General features: G+C 36.3%; 1 protein-coding gene across 1 annotated transcript in view; it reads left to right on the top strand.

Moving 5' to 3' along the window:
- COG6 (component of oligomeric golgi complex 6) overlaps nt 1–3,114 on the top strand; it is an 89,748-nt gene extending 86,634 nt beyond the window's left edge. Inside the window, exon 19 of the mRNA XM_004443177.3 lies at nt 1,559–3,114. Coding sequence (XP_004443234.1) covers nt 1,559–1,706 — 148 coding nt within the window. The 3' untranslated portion in view covers nt 1,707–3,114. The remainder of the gene's footprint in view (nt 1–1,558) is intronic.
- The last annotated feature ends 14,609 nt before the right edge of the window (nt 3,115–17,723 follow it).

Raw genomic sequence — 17,723 nt, 5'->3', positions numbered from 1 at the left:
CCTTCTACCCACTCTTATTTTGGAAACTTTAGCAATTTTTGGAAAATGTCAAGTTGCTTCAACTCACCAAGAGTTGAGACCCTGTCAGAACAGGGCGCTAGTGATTCAAGATCATAAGTGGACTTCCGTGATTCCATCTAACTAGTTTTGGGTTTTTTAAGACCACAGGTACATTTGTAGTACTGTGGAAATATGTATATTATTTTGGTTATGGACGTTCCAAAAATGGAGTAATTCTTTCTACCTCTGAAGATTAGGGAAGACTTCATGGATAAGAGTACATTTTCACTGAGAATTAAGGCATTTCAAGGTAGGTGAGAGAGAGACACTCTAGGCAAATGGAGGAACGTGAGCAAAGGAGTTGAGGTCAGCAAGAGCAGGACAGAGAGCAGTCAGGAGTTGCACTGGACTGCAGGATTAGGGTAGGGATAGAGAAGGTATTACAAAGGATTGAATGATAGGGTAAGGAATTCTGACTTCTCTGAAATCAGAAGAAGCCATTAAAGCTCCTTGAAGGAAAGCCCTGGGTAGGGGAGAGACATGATAAAAGGTTTGCTTTAGAAAGATTAATCTAACAGCAGTGCTTATGATAGGTTGGACGTGAAAGAGACTGAAGGGGAAAGACCAGACAGGAGTTTTTTATATGCTCAAGGCAAGAGTTCATTAGGGTGGAATGAGGTGATGGAATATGGCTATGCCATTGACAGAAATAGGAAACATAAGAAAGGAAGGTTTGGGAGTAAGGCTTGAAAGACACATTTTTAATTTAGTTGTAAAAATCAGCAGAAAATAGTGTTTTCATCCCTAGGTATAGTGACATGTAAATAGAAGTAGCTGGAGATGACAAGAAGTAAATGCCATTAAAACATGGAGAGAGTCTATGCAGATTTAAAGAATTCAGTGCTATTTTTTCTGGCAAGATATATGTATTTTAAACACTTGCTTCAGTTTATTTAAAACTGTTTCTGTTATTCTTTTATGTGCATATGTAGAAATGCATATTTGTGAAAGTGCTGTGATTTGTTGTAGGCCCGTGTCACATTATTTTAGTCTGGTAGTATAAATAGAGAAATGAGAAATCTGGGAGATGTGTTATTAGTGTAGGAGCTATAGGTGAAAGGGCGGTTTATTGTAAGTTATTCTGAGACTTGCAGTATTGATAAATTTGGATAATTGTGAGCCTCTTTCTTTAAGATTAATGTGTTACCAGCCGTGTTTGCAAAATCAGTACATTGATGGTGGGTCACAGTTTCTCTTTCTTGTTTAGTAATCCACTATATATCAGGCACTGTTCTAGCCCTAAAGATAGAGCAGAGAACAAAACAGTCTTGCCTTCCTGTAACCTACATACTAATGGGGAAGGTTTAATAAATAATAAATCTAAAAGTTTTATCCCAAAACCAAGATAAGTAACTGGTGTAGTTGTACAATAATTTTTTAATAGTATATATGTGATAATTATGAAAAGGAAATGCATTGGTTCAAATATGAAACTTTTGTATAATTCTTAGTATTTTATTTTCAGATTATGTGTTCTCATTTTGTTGTTTATCAATAGAGAGCAGATCATAAAACAGTCTACAGAATTAGTCTGCAGAGCCTATGGTGAAGTGTATGCGGCTGTGATGAATCCAGTCAATGAATACAAAGATCCAGAGAGCATTCTACACCGATCGCCGCAGCAAGTGCAGACACTTCTCTCCTGATTATCTTATTTGAATGTATTAGCAAAATATCGTATCCCTAAAACCCTGAAGGTTTTCTTGGTTTTTAGTCTGTTAATCTTTAGGTTGAAATTTGGTGGTTACAATTTTCTTTGTATCATAAGATTGTAGGTCCCGATAATTGCTTTGCTTTGGTCACAATAACGTGCAAGTAAGTTATGTTGACCTGACTTAGCATTGCTCTGTGTAGAGATGCTCTGCTCTCTACTAGCCACCTTTCCAGCTCTGCAGTTTCCCATCGATTCTGGGGTATAAATGTATGGGGAAAAAGTAGTGTGAGAGGTTGGAGGAATTTTTTTTGGCAAGATTGGTTCTAAATTAACCGTACATAAAAAAATTTATCTTAAGAATTAGCGTGAAGATATAACCTAATAAATGTCTCTTTACGTAAAGATTCATTTGCTTTCTTATTAGTTGTTAATGTGAGTAGGTATACTTAAACTGAGGAGCAGAAAGATACACTCAGCAAAAAGGGGAAAGAGAGAAAGAGAAGTAGTTTAAACAGGGTGGAGTCCAATCTGTGTGTGCTCTGGACTGAGTTCAGAGTGAAGTTCTCCACTTCGAATGGGTTTTAAGTGTGTCGGCATCCTGTGCCGCATATAAGTCTAGTGTTTAAAGATAGATATTTGTTACACAATGTGGACTCTAAATCCAACCAATTACAAATTTATCTGGTGTTCAAACCAAAGAAGTAGTGATCTACTTTAACACTGGAGAAAAATGCCAGAGTAGCAATTGCTAATTGAGGGCAGTCTACCCCATGGTGTCCCTCACAAAGAATGATCTGGGCTCTGACTTTAGAACTTCACCTGTGAGTAATAGTCAAAGTCACTGTGTTTTTTTAAAAAATAAATCTCAATGTATTTGATGTGACTTTACTTTGTTGGTTAGATTTTGAGGACAATTTTTAATAGCACAATATCTTAATCTTGGATAAATCTATAAAAAGAAGTAAGTCCCTAAATTATAAATGAGAAAACAGAGGCATAAGGAAAAAATTGACTAGGTTAAAATCTTTTGAAAAGTAGTAAGGTAAAATTAATGTTTATATGACAAATATCACAAATTTATGTGTATAGAACATGGCCTGTTCATCTATCTGAAATTTATAATTATTTATACTACTATGATTCTTTTGGAGCACGAGTGATTATATATCATCTCTTTTGGTATAAATCTGTATTTTTAGTCTTTTCCTTCAATGGGTATGTGTGATATATAAAGATAAAAAATAAAGTATATAAATCAAGAGCTTAAATTTTATATGATTTATTTCTACTGTGAAAAAAGATTGCTACCTTACCATTAGTGAATTCCTTTGTTTTCTAGGAAAAAAAGTGTATTTGGCTTTTTACCTAGTTTTCTCAAATAAAATATTAAGCTATTTCTAGAGCAGTGATCATTGCAGCATTTTTATACATCTCACCGACATGCTTTTAGAAAATGTACTAATAGAAAAGAAAGTACAATGGAGGGCCAAATTGAGATAACCAATGAAAGATTGATGAGCAGAATGTGGTGGCAATGTGATCTTGAGAACTAAGTCAAAATAAAAGGTTATAAATGTTAATCTATTAGCATAACACTTATATTTGCTATATGCTTCATAGTTTGCATTTTGAACCATTTTTATGGGGCATAATTATAACCTTAGATAATGCATGTCAGCTTTTCCTTCAGAGAGAAAAGGTGTTTTCCTGGCAAAAACCTTCTCTGATTGAACTTTTCCATTTCTTTCTCTGTGCCTGTACTTGAACAGGTGAATGTTACCTGTGAAAAATCACGCAAATGGACCAACTGACTTTTTAAATTCATGATCACAGTCTTCAAATGGCATTCAATATTGCTTTGTAGTTTTACTCTGTCTCTTTGGTAAACTCACCTCCCCACTTTTCAAGATGACTTTTCTGCCCCTACTCTTAGTTAACAACCTTCAAAATTCATTGAGAAAATAGACGCTGTTAGATTAATCTCCCTCATTTTCATACCCTCAAATATTGGACTCATCTTCTCCATCTTTTCTCCTTCTGTGTTAGAGACAGTGTCCCTCCTCCTATGGCAGACTGTTCCCTTCTTTTGTACTCTGGATTCCATTCTCTCACCTTTTCAGAGACTTTTCTCTCTGAATTATCCCTTCATTTTGCTTCAGCAACGTGCAGCCTCTCTGTAGGATTATTCTTGACAGCATACACAAAGCTCTAGTGTTGATAATATTTTTTAAAACTCTCTGCCTTCCAGATCCTAACACCACCATTTCTCTGCTTCTTTTTGTGGTTGTTTACACATGCTGTCTTCTACTTCTACTGCCATTCTGTCTTTAAAGTAGCTCAATATGGCTTAACCTCTCACGACTACTACAAAACTAACCCTGATGAGATCTCCATAGTGTTGTATGTTGTCAAATCCAGTGGATTCTTTTCTGCTCTTATTGTATTGAGCTCTCAATAGCATTCCACACGCTTCTGTTTGAAATACTGTCCTTTCCAGTCTTCCATGGCACCTATGTCTGCTAATTTTCCTTCCACTTCACTGGCCAAACCACTTTCGACCTCCTTCCTTGGTTCTTTTGCCTCTATGTAACTTCTAAAAGTTGACATACTCTAGGGCTTAATCCTGAATCTCTTTTTTCCTCCCTTAGGAGTTGTTTGTTACCTCAGCATAGCCCACCCTTTCCTGATTGCTATTAGCTCAGATGTCTTTAGATATATCCATATAATGGAATACTCTACAGTAGTTAAAAATGAGTGATTTCTGCATAATGTTGAACAAAAAAAGAAAAGCACAGAATAAGATTGAGTCCATTTATAGAATTTTTTTATAAAAGGTAAAACAAAATTATACATTATTCAGGGAGACACATGTGCTAAAGCTATAAGGAAAATATGGGAAATGATTAACACAGAAGTCTCCATATCTCTGGGGAGGGAAACACAAGATCTGTTGACGTCACTAATAATGTTCTATTCTTACACTGGATTGTTGGTATGTGAGTGTTCATTTGTTTAATCTTTAAAATTTACATATGTGTTAACATGAACTTTTGTCTGTATATTTCATGATTACAAAAAAGTTTAAAAACTTGCTTAGCACAGGGCGTGGGGTAAAATTATACCTCAATATATGTTAGCTAGTTTTTTAAATTTCTCTTGTTAAACACATTTATTAAGTACCTACCAGGGTCCAGGCTCTGTGTTAAGCACCTGAGTTTTAAAAGATCACTAAAATGTGCGTCTGTCATTGAGGAATTCCCTGTCTTGCTCAGAGATAGTCACTTGTATTATGAGTAAACATAATGCAATTTGATAGGGTGTTTGTGTAGGTAAGAGGAAAAAATGAGCTAACATTGTCCTTTATAACAGCCAAACGTAGGTACTTGATGTTGAAGAGGCTGAGAGCATGGAAAAGAAAGTTTTAAAACACAACTGTACATTTTTCATTCTGAGATGATCATAATGACTGGGTTAAATCAATTAGCTATTGGATTAAGATGTAAAATTCTATTATAAGATGGGGACATCAGCAAAAATGATGGATTAAGGAATTCCAAAATTCTGCCTCTCCATAAAAGCAACAATAAAACTCTCCCCAAAAAACTGTCAAAATAAACTTTTTCAGAATTCTAGAAACTGAAAGCTCACAGCACGTTGGATTATGCTTGTTTAAAAAAAAAAAATGCCGACTCTTGGTAAGAACAGCATACTTTGTGGTATTTTTAACTTCGACTAGTCCTATACCTTGCTTCCAAACTCAGCAGTAGCCTTGAAAGTCACATCCCACATTCCTGGTACTGGAGAGAGCAGAATGGACCTTTTTAGCAAAGATTGTCCTTATGTGACCTGTCTCATGACTCCCTGGAAGAGTTGTTTGGAAAGCTTCTCTTTATCTTGCCTAACTTGGAACTTGCCCAGTGCTAAAGCCACTACCAAGGGGGAAGGTTTAGTCAGAAGGGAGGGTATTTCTCTGCTGCCTGAAGCAATAAGTAACAGTTGGGACAAACAATAGACTAAGCAAAAAGCTTGGGAAGAAAGGTTAGAAATGAAATATCCCTAAGGGCTTTGAAAAACTCTGACATTCTTGGCAATCTAGAAATTGGCAATCTATGCACATGTCTAGAACTGTGTGCATGCTCAGGAAAGACCAGGGAGACCCTGAGCTCTGACCTCTGGCTGACCTTGAGGCTTTGTGTAAGCAGGAAGTGAAGGCTGAAGCAAAGTTAGAAGCTGCCTGGCTGAAGGTGGAAGGCATGTCTCAACACTCACACAGAACACCCCAACAAAGACCGGGAGATGTTTTTGGTTCTAGACATTTAAGTAAATCTCTGTCCAGTCATTAGTCAACAACTAAGCTAATAGATCACTTTAAGTGGTCACACGCCACAAAGAATATAGATTTTACAGAATTAGTTTAAAAAAGTCACAAAAAAACAAAATAGCTGCAAAAAGCAGCAACAACAGCAAACTCTGAGGGATCAGGTGGGATAATCTGATTTTCCAGCACATTATAATATTCAAAATGCCCACTCTTCGAGAAAAAGGTTGTCAAAGTACTAAAGCAAATTATGGCCAGTACACAGAAAAAACCAAAGCAGTCAATAGAAGCTGTCCCTGAGGAAGCCCAGATGTTGGTCTTATGAGACAGACTTTATTTTTTTTATTTTTTTATTTTTATTTTTTTTGTGAGGAAGATCAGCCCTGAGTTAACATCCATGCTCATCCTCCTCTTTTTTTTTTTTTTTGCTGAGTAAGACTGGCTCTGAGCTAACATCTATTGCCAGTCCTCCTCCTTTGTTTCCCCAAAGCCCTGGTAGATAGTTGTATGTCATAGTTGCACATCCTTCTAGTTGCTGTATGTGGGACGCGGCCTCAGCATGGCTGGAGAAACGGTGCGTTGGTGCGCGCCCGGGATCCAAACCCAGGGCCACCGGTAGTGGAGCGTGAGCACTTAACTACTAAGCCACGGGGCCGGCCCCAGAGACAAAGACTTTAAATCAGCTATTTTAAATATGTTCAAGGGCTGAAGGAAATACGAGAACAATGTCTCACCAAATAACATCAGTAAAAAAGTAGAAATTGCAAAAAGGATGTTTTTGTGAAGTTTAAATTTATAATTATAAAAATTATGAAGTTATAATTTTATAAAATTTATTTAAAAAACTTCTGGAGTTGAAAATTACAATAACTGAAATAAAAAATCACTGTAGGGGGGCTGGCCCCGTGGTGTAGTGGTTAAGTGTGTGCGCTCTGCTGCTGGCGGCCGGGGTTCGGATCCCGGGTGTGCACCGATGCACTGCTTGTCAAGCCATGCTGTGGCGGTGTCCCATATAAAGTGGAGGAAGATAGGCATGGATGTTAGCCCAGGGCCAGTCTTCCTCAGCAAAAAGTGGAGGATTGGCATGGATGTTAGCTCAGGGCTGACCTTCCTCACAAAAAAAAAAAAAAAAAAAAAAATCACTGTAGGAGTTCAACAGCAGATTTGAGCTGGCAGACAAAAGAATCAGCAAACTTAAAGATAGGTCAGTTGAGATTATCCAGTCTGAGGAACAGAAAGAAAAAATGAAAGAAAATGAACAAGCCTCAGAGACCTGTGGGATACTATCAACAATATTTGCACAGTGGGAGTCTCAGAAGGAAAAGAGAGGAAGAAAGGAGCCAAAAGAATATTTGAAGAAATATTGGCAGGAAACTTTCCAAATTTAATGGAAAAATGTATACACTCAAGAAGCTCACCAAGCTTCAAGTAAGATAAACTCAAAGAGATACACACCGAGACACATCACAATCAAACTATAAAAAGCCAAAGACTAGGAAGGACTCTCGAAGGCAGCAAGAGAGATGACTCATCCTGTACAAGTGAGCCTCAATAAGATTAACACCTGATTTCTCATCAGAAACCCTAGAGTCCAGAAAGCATTGGATGACATATTGAAAGAGCTAGAAGAACAAAACTGTTAACTTAGAATTCTATATCCAGCAAAACTGTGAAAATATAGGAGAAATTAAGACATTCCAATATAAACCAAAACTATCAGACCTGCCTTAAATGAATGTTAAAGGGAGTCCTTGAGGCTGCAGTGAAAGGGTACTAGACAGTAACTCAAACCAACAAAGAAAGAATAACAAGGAAGTAGAAAACTTCATCAACACTATAAACCAGCTGGATCTAATAGACATCTATGGAACACCACCCGACAACAGAGTACACGTTCCTCTGAAGTGCATATGCTGTGTTCTTCAAGACAGAACGTATGTTAGGCCACAATACAAGTATCAATGAATCTAAGAAGATTGAAGTCATACAATGTATGTTCTCCAACCACAATGACATGAAATTAGAAATCAATAACAAAAGGAAATTTTGAAAATGAATAAATATGTGGAAATTAAACAACATACTCTTAAATAACCAGTGAGTCAAAGAAGAAATTGCAAAGGAAATTAGAGAAAACTTGGAGATGAATGAAAATTGGGTATGAAATAGCATACCGATTCTTATGGGATTCAGCAAAAACAGTGCTCAGAGGGAAATTTATTGCCTACATAAAAGAAGAAATAAATTAATAACCTTAAAAAACTGGAAAAAGAAAAGCAAACTAAACTGAAAGCAAGAAGGAAATAAAGATTATAGCAGACAGAAAATATAGAATGGAAAAATTACAATGTTATTTCAGTGAATGGATATGTTGACCATTATGTAATGCCTGCAAACAAGCATTTAAAGACTCATATAATGAGTCTAGGATGTTTCTAGGAGAGATCCCTGCCCATCATTTTGAGAACAATGTTATTTCGGTTATTGGATGTGCTGACCATTCAGCATAACATGTAGAGAGGTGTTTAAATGTATACGTAAAATATGAAATAGAAAAATACAGAATAGAAAAGTTAATTCTTTGAAAAGAAAAAAATGTACTAACCTTTAGCTAGGTAGACCAAGAAAAAAGAAGAATCTAATTACTAAAATGGGGTATGAAAGAGGGGACATTACTACTGACCTTACAGAAATAAAAAGGATAACAGAATACTATGAATAATTATATGTCAACAATTAGATAACATAGATGAAAAGGACAAATACCTAGAAAAACACATCCTATCTAATCTGACCTAAGAAGAAATAGAAAATCTGAATAGACGTATAGCAAAAAGATTGAGTCAGTAATCAAAACACTTCCAATTTAAAAAAAGCCCAGGACCAGATGGCTTGCGTCACTGGTGTTTATACAAATGTTTAAAGATTTAACACTAATCTTTATCAAATTCTTCCAAAAAATGGAAGAGGAGAGAGCACATCCTAACTTGTTCGAATGTTCCAGTATTTGTTATTGGTATAACAAAGCCAGAAAAGGCATCACAAGAAAACCACAGACCACTATCCCTTATGAATATTAATACAAAATTATCGACAAAATACTAGCAAACAGAATCCAACAACATATTAAAGAATTAAATACTACAACTAAGCAGATTTACCCTTGGAATGTGAGATCAGCTTAACATATGAAAGTGGGTCAATATACTACACCATATTAACAGAGTAAATGAAAAAAAAATGCGTGATCATTTCAATAGATGTAGGAAAAGCCTTTGATAAAATCCAAGACCTTTTGATGATAAAATAAAGTAAAAAACATGCAACAAACTAGGAATAGAAGGGACTTCCTCAAACTGATAAAAGGATGTTTATGAAAACCACACAGCTAACATACTTAATAGTGAAAACCTGAAAACTTTCCCTCCTAAGATCATGAACAAGATAAGGATGTGCACTCTTGCCACTTCTTTTCCACGTTGTACTGTAAATTCTAGCCAGGGCAACTAGATAAGAAACAATAAAGAAAAGGCACTCGGATTGGAAAGGAAGAAGTAAAACCATGTCTATTTGCAGATAATATGGTCATACATATATATAATCCTAAAGAATAAAAAAAACCCCAAAACTATTAGAACTAATAAGCAAGTGTAGCAACATTGCAGTATACGAGATTGGTATGCAAAAATCTGTTGTATTTCTATACACTAACAGTGAGCAATCTGAAAATTAAATAAGAAAACAATTCCATTTACAGTAGCACCACAAAGAATAAAATACTTAAGAATAGATTTAACCAAGGAAATGAAATACTTTATTCACTGAAAACTACAAAACACTGTTGAAAGAAATTCAAGATGGCCTAAATAAATGAAACAACATTTCATGTTCATGGATTGGAAGAGTTAATATTATTAAGATGGCAATATTCCCCAAATTGATCCAGAGATTCAATGCAATCTCTATCAAAATTCTATCTGCCATTTTTTTTCCGGAAATGGACAAGCTGATCCTAAAATTCATATGAATATACAGAAGACCATAAATAGCCAAAACAATTTTGAATCTTCCCAATTTCAAAACTTGTTACAATGCCACAGTAATCAAAACAGTGTGCTACTGGCATAAAGATAGACATATAGTTCAATGGAATAGAATTTAGAGTCCAGAGAGAGAAACCCATCCATCCATCCTCAGTTGATTTTTCACAAGTCTCCCAAGACCATTCAAAGGGGGAAAGAATAGTCTTTTTAGCAAATGGCACTGGAACAACTGGAAATCCACATGCAAAAGATTGAAGTTGGACCCATATCTCATACCATATACAAAAATTAATTCAAAATGGATCAAATATCTAAATGTAAAAGCTAAAAACTATGAAACTCTCAGAGGGAAACATAGGTACAAATCTTTGTGTATTAGACAACAATTTTTCAATCTTTTATACAATATAGATTTTAAAATAAATATATAAGTAAAATGCAGAGTCACATAATGTTGAATACTTGCAGCAGGTCAGTTTATTTTTTCTATTTATATAAATATGCTGTTTAGATAATAATATTATAAATAGATTGGCGTACCTGGGCTATAGTTGTATTTAAGCATGACTATCTTAAAAATACATATTTATTTCTCTTCAGAGAGAATGTGCTTTTGGAGACAGATAATATAATTATGTATTTTTACAGATCCCAATATAAAATTACTATAAATAGGCTAAGAAATGAATATAATAATCATATTAATAACAGCATACTAGTCTCTCAAATTCGGCTAACATTAATTCCAGTGAAGGTTAAAAATAAAAACTTTCCTAGCACTGATAGTATAATAAGTAAAAAAAATGGTTCTAAGCTTATAAAAATGAGCTGAATTGGAGAAAAATGCTGATCGGGCCAAAAATACCCATATGAAATATTTGCTTGCTTTGAGGAGATATATCTTTTTTTGTGTGTGTGTAAGGAAGATTGGCCCTGAGCTAACATCTGTTGCCAATCTTCCTCCTTTTTTTTTTTTTTCACTTAAGGAAAATTGTCCCTGAGCTAACATCTGCTCCAATCTTCCTCTATTTTGTATGTGGGACACGGCCACAGCATGGCTTGATGAGCGGTGAGTAGGTCCGTGTCCGGGATCCGAACCTGTGAACCCCGGGCTGCTGAAGCAGAGCGTGCAAACTTAACCACTACACCACCGGGCCTGCCCCGATATATCATTTTTTGACAAGGTGTTTTGTCATTGTGTATCTTTAACAGTGAAAGTCCAAGTCAATCTAGGATTTTCAAAGTTTATAGCTTTGCCACTAGGAAGTTAATTTACTTGAATATTCTCTTTATTTCCATCAATGACAAGATCTGAAATTCCACTGGAGCAAGCATTAGTTTTTTGCCTACTAAATGCAAAATGACAAGAAACGAGTGATTTTTCTTGTGCAAGCCAGCATCAAAAGTTGGGTCTCCTGTGTTGAGATGCCATGAGCCTTTCCAGGGGCATCATCTGTATGAGCCTAGTTTGCCGGATTCAGACAAGAGCAGGCTGCTGTTTGCTAGGCACTCCTCAGATGGAATACAAAATGGTAATGGTGATTGAACTGAGGTAGGAAAATGCACTCGCCTTAGAAGCCAAGTCTTATAAAGGAAACCAAAGATTCGATTAGTAGTCCACAGACTTGCAATATATATTTAATAGCAGACCAGGAATTTTCCTTGCCTAAAAACTATTAGTTCCTTTTCATAAACAAAGATGTGAGCAAAGCAAGCGTTCAAAAACAAAAAAGCTTTTGAGCCAAAAAACAAAAATAAACAACAAAAACAAAAACACTATGTCAAGGTACCCTGCCTTTATTCTGAATCTTACAAAGAAGAAATTCACCTATCCACTGAGTACTAACAGGTTAACGTAATCAATCATACAATAATAAACCATAATGGAATTTGCAGAAACCCAAAATGTGCAAATACACTCTTGTGATTTACCGAGAGACTCTCTCTTGGCAAGTGGTAAATCATTAGCTATGGTGTTGTTCTTGGTGACCGCAGCTCTCAGGGGATGGTGCAGAATTAGCATTGCTTCCTACTTTCTGTGTGTGATAACGGTGGGGTGAGACTAGTGCCATCTCTGTCTTCAAATCCAATATCCATATATGTGGATACTTTCCTGCATCTTTTTTGCCTTGTAATCGGTTTATTTCATCCTGCACCAGTAACAAATATTTTAATTATTATAGCTTTATAGTAAGTCTAATATCTGGTAGGCTGTTTCATTTTCTTCACCTAGAGTGCCTCAGGCATTCTTGGCTTTTGCTGTTCCACTTAGATTTTAGAATCAACTTATATTTCTCAAACAGCAACTGGGAATATGGTTAGGATTACTTTTAATTTATATATCATCTGGATAGAATTAATATCTTTATGATATTAAATAATCCAAATCATGAACATGTTAAATTTTCTCTTTTTATTTATTTTTAATTTTTAATTTTTTTGTGAGGAAGATCGGCCCTGAGCTAACATCTGCCAGTCTTCCCCTTTTTGCTGAGGAAGACTGGCCATGGGCTAACATCCGTGTCCATCTTCCTTCACTTTATGTGGGATGCCGCCACAGCATGGCCTGACAATTGGTGCGTTGGTGCATGCCCGGGATCTGAACTGGCGAGCCCCAGGCTGCCACAGCAGTGGAGCGTGCGCACTGAACTGCTTGCGCCACTGGGCCGGCCCCAAATTTTCTTTTTTTTTCTTTGTTGATGTTTTAATAGTTTATAACATTGTGAAATTTTGGGTTGTCCATTTTTGTTTGTCCATCACCATATATATGTCTCCCTTCACCCCTTGTGCCCACTCCCTACCCCCATTGCCCCTGGTAACCACAATACAGTTTTCTCTGTCCATGTGTTGGTTTATATTCCACATATGAGTGAGATCATACAGTGTTTGTCTTTCTCCTTCTGGCTTACTTCATTTAACATAATACCCTCCAGGCTCATCCATGTTGTTGCAAATGGGACGATTTTGTCTTTTTTTATGGCTGAGTAGTATTCCATTGTATTTATATACACCACTTCTTCTTGATCCAATCATCAGTCAAGGGACACTTAGGTTGCTTCCACTTCTTGGCTATAGTGAATAATGCTGCAATGAACACAGGGGTGTATAAGCCTCTTTGGATTGTTGATTTCAGGTTTGTTGGATAGATTCCCAGTAGTGGGATGGCTGGATCATAGAGTATTTCTATTTTTAATTCTTTGAGGAATCTCCATACTGTTTTCCGCAGAGGCTGCACCAGTTTGCATTCCCACCAGCTGTGTCTGAGGGTTCGTGTTTCTCCACATCCTCTCCAACATTTGTTGTTTGTTGTCTTGGTGATTATAGCCATTCTAACGGGCATGAGGTGATATCTTAGTGTTGTTTTGATTTGCATTTCCCTGATGATTAGTGATGTTGAACATCTTTTCATGTGCCTATTGGCCATCTGTATGTCTTCTTTGGAGAAGTGTCTGTTCATTCCCTCTACCCATTTTTTTTTGTGAGGAGGACCAGCCCTGAGCTAACATCTGATGCCAATCCTCCCCTTTTTTCTTGAGGAAGATTGGCCCTGGGCTAACATCCGTGCCCATCCTCCTCTATTTTATATGGGATGCCACCACAGCATGGCTTAGCAAGTGGTGTGTTGGTGCACGCCCGGGATCCGAAGCTGCAAACCCCTGGCTGCCGCAGCAGAGTGTGCGCACTTAACCGCTGTGCCACAGGGCCAGCCCCCCTCTGCCCATTTTTTGATTGGGTTGTTTGTTTTTTTGTTGGTCAGTTGTGAGAGTTCTTTATATATTATGGAGATCAACGCCTTGTCAGATATATATTTTGCAAATATTCTCTCCCTCTGGTGGGTTGTCTGTTCATCTTGATTCTGGTTTCATTTGTCTTGTAGAAGCTCTTTAATCTGATAAAGTCCCACTTGCTTATTTTTTCTTTAGTTTCCCTAGTCTGAGTAGGCATGTCATCCGAAAAGATTCCTTTATGACCAGTGTGAAATAGTGTGTTGCCTATATTTTCTTCTATGAGTTTTATAGTTTCAGGTCTCACCTTCAGGTCTTTGATCCATTTTGAGTTAATTTTTGTGAATGGGGATAGCAGATGGTCCACTTTCATTCTTTTGCATGTGGCTGTCCAGTTTTCCCAACACCATTTATTGAAGAGACTTGCCTTTCTCCATTGTATGTTCTTAGCTCCTTTGTCAAAAATTAGCTGTCCGTGTATGTGTGGTTTTATTTCTGGGCTTTCAATTCTGTTCCATTGATCTGTGTGATTGTTTTTGTACCAGTACCATGCTGTTTTGATTACTATTGCTTTGTAGTATGTTTTGAAGTCAGGGATTGTGATGCCTCCAGCTTTGTTCTTTTTTCTTAGGATTGCTTTAGCTATTCAGGGTCTTTTGTTGCCCCATATGAATTTTAGTGTTCTTTTTTCTGTTTCCGTAAAGAATGTCATTGGGATTCTGATTGGGATTGCATTGAATCTGTAGATTGCTTTGGGTAATATAGACATTTTCACTATGTTTATTCTTCCAATCCATGTGTGTGCGATGTCTTTCCATTTCTTTATGTCATCATCGATTTCTTTCAATAATGTCTTGTAGTTTTCATTGTATAGGTCTTTCACCTCCTTGGTAAGATTTATTCCTAGATATTTTATTCTTTTTGATGCAGTTGTAAATGGTATTATCTTTTTGAGCTCTCTTTCTGTTAGTTCGTTATTAGCATACAGAAATGCAACTGATTTTTGTAGATTGATTTTGTACCCTGTGACTTTGCTGTAGTTGTTGATTATTTCTAATAGTTTTCCAATGGATTCTTTAGGGTTTTCTATATATAAAATCATGTCATGTGCAAATAGTGAGAGTTTCACTTCTTCGTTGCCTATTTGGATTCCTTTTTCTTGCCTAATTGCTCTGGCCAAAACCTCCAGTACTTTGTGGAATAAGAGTGGTGAGAGTGGGCAGCTGTGCCTCGTTCCTGTTCTCAGGGGAATGGCTTTCAGTCTTTCCCCGTTGAGTATGATGTTGGCTGTGAGTTTGTCATAAATAGCCTTTATTATGTTGAGGTACTTTCCTTCTATACCCATTTTGTTGAGAGTTTTTATCATAAATGGATGTTGTATCTTATCAAATGCCTTCTCTCTTGTCTATTGTGATGACCATGTGGTTTTTATTCTTTGTTGATGTGGTGTATCACATTGATTTGCAGATGTTGAACCATCCCTGCATCCCTGGTATAAATCCCACTTGATCATGGTGTATGATCTTTTTAATGTATTGCTGTATTCAGTTTGCCAATATTTTGTTGAGGATTTTTGCATCTATGTTCATCAGCGATATTGGCCTGTAATTTTCCTTCTTTGTATTGTCTTTGTCTGGCTTTGGTATCAGGGTGATGTTGGCCTCGTAGAATGAGTTAGGAAGTGTTCCATGTTCCTCTATTTTTTGGAATAGTTTGAGAAGGATGGGTATTAAATCTTCTTTGAATGTTTGGTAAAATTCACTGGAGAAGCCATCTGGTCCTGGACATTTATTTTTTGGGAGGTTTTTGATTACTATTTCAGTCTCTTTACTTGTGATTGGTCTATTCAGATTCTCCATTTCTTCTTGGTTCAGTTTTGGGAGGTTGTATGAGTCTAAGAATTTGTCTGTTTCTTCTAGATTGTTCAATTTGTTGGTATATAATTTCTCATAGTATTCTCTTATAATCCTTTCCATGGTATCCATTGTAATTTCTCCTCTTTCATTTCTAATTTTATTTAGTTGAGCCTTTTCTCTTTTTTTCTTAGTAAGTCTGGCTAAGGATTTGTCAATTTTGTTTATCTTCTCAAAGAACCAACTCTTTGTTTCATTAATCCTTCCTACTGTTTTTTTGGTCTCAATTTCATTTATTTCTGCTCTGATTTTTATTATTTCTCTCCTGCTGACTTTGGGCTTTGTTTGTTCTTCTTTTTCTAGTTCTGTTAGGTGTAATTTAAGGTTGCCTATTTGGGCTTTTTCTTGTTTGTTAAGGTGGGCTTGTATTGCTATGAGTTTCCCTCTCAGGACCGCTTTTGCTGCATCCCATATGATTTGGTAAGGCATATTTTCATTTTGGTTTGTTTCCAGATATTTTTTGATTTCTCCTTTAATTTCATCAATGATCCATTGGTTGTTCAGTAGCATGTTGTTTAATCTCCACATTTTTGTCACTTTCCCAGTTTTTTTTTGTGGTTGATTTCCAGTTTCATAGCATTATGGTCTGAAAAGATGCTTGTTATGATTTCAATCTTCTTAAATTTATTGAGGCTTGCTTTGTTTCCCAACATATGGTCTATCTTTGAGAATGTTCCATGTGTGCTTGAGAAGAATGTGTAGTCAGCTGTTTTTGGATGGAGTGCTCTGTATATGTCTACTAGTTCCGTCTCCTCCAGTTTTTCATTTAAGTCCATTGTTTCTTTATTGACTTTTTGTCTGGATGATCTATTCATGGATGTAAGTGGGATATTTAGATCCCCTAATATTATTGTGTTGTTGTTAATGTCTCCTTTTAGGTTTGTTAATAGTTGCTTTATGTACTTTGGTGCTCCTATGTTGGGTACATATATGTTTATAATTGATATGTCTTCTTGGTGGAGTGTCCCTTTTGTCATTATATATTTCCCTTCTTTGTCTCTCTTAACCTGTTTTATCTTGAAGTCTACTTTGTCTGATATGAGTATGGCAACACCTGCTTTCTTTTGTTTGCCTTTAGCTTGGAGTATTGTCTTCCATCCTTTCACTCCAAGCCTGTGCTTGTCTTTAGAGCAGAGATGTGTTTCCTGGAGGCAGCATATTGTTGAGTCTTGCTTTTTAATCCATCCTACCACTCTGTATCTTTTGATTGGAGAGTTCAATCCATTTACATTTAGGGTAATTATTGATATATGAGGGCTTAACGTTGCTGTTTTGTCATTTATTTTCTGGTTCTTTTGCATTTCCTTTGTTTCTTGTCCCATTTGTTTCGGACTGCCCATTCAGTTTGGTTGTTCTGTCTTATGACTCTTCTAGTTTTCTCTTTGTTTATCATATGTGGTTTTGTTTTGATTATTTGTTTAGTGGTTACCTTGAGGTTTGTATAAAAAATCTTGTGTATGAGATAGTCCATTATCTGATGGCCTCTTATTTCCTTATACTAAGTCAATTCAATCTCTTTCCTCTTCCCCTTCTAAGTCGTTCTTGTTATACCTTATTCTATCTTGTGTTGTGGGTGTGTGTTTACAGTAATGAGGTTATATTTATTTTTGGTGAATTCCTTCCTTTGATCTTTGATTTTGGTATTTAAGTGGTTGTTAACCTATTCCTGTAAAGATCTACTATTTTTCTGATTTTGTCTACCTATTTTTCTCCTTGCTCCAAGCTTTGTATTCCCTTTCTTTTCTTTTTTTCAAGCCTGAGGGCCTTCTTGAGTATTTCTTGTAGTGGGGGTCTCGTGGCCATGAACTCCCTTAGCTTTTGTTTATCTGGGAAAGTTACTGTTTCTCCATCATATTTGAAGGATATTTTCACTGGATAGAGTATTCTTTGCTGAAAGTTTTTGTCTTTCAGTATTTTGAATATATCATTCCAGTCTCTCCTAGCCTGTCAAGTTTCTGTTGAGAAATCCACTGAGAGCCTCATAGGAGTTCCTTTGTACATTATTTTTTG

This window comes from Ceratotherium simum, chromosome 10 (genome assembly GCF_057802395.1).
Source record: "Ceratotherium simum simum isolate JZ-2026a chromosome 10, ASM5780239v1, whole genome shotgun sequence".
In the NCBI taxonomy this organism is placed as follows: Eukaryota; Metazoa; Chordata; class Mammalia; order Perissodactyla; family Rhinocerotidae; genus Ceratotherium; species Ceratotherium simum.
This window is presented reverse-complemented; position numbering and strand designations above follow the sequence as displayed.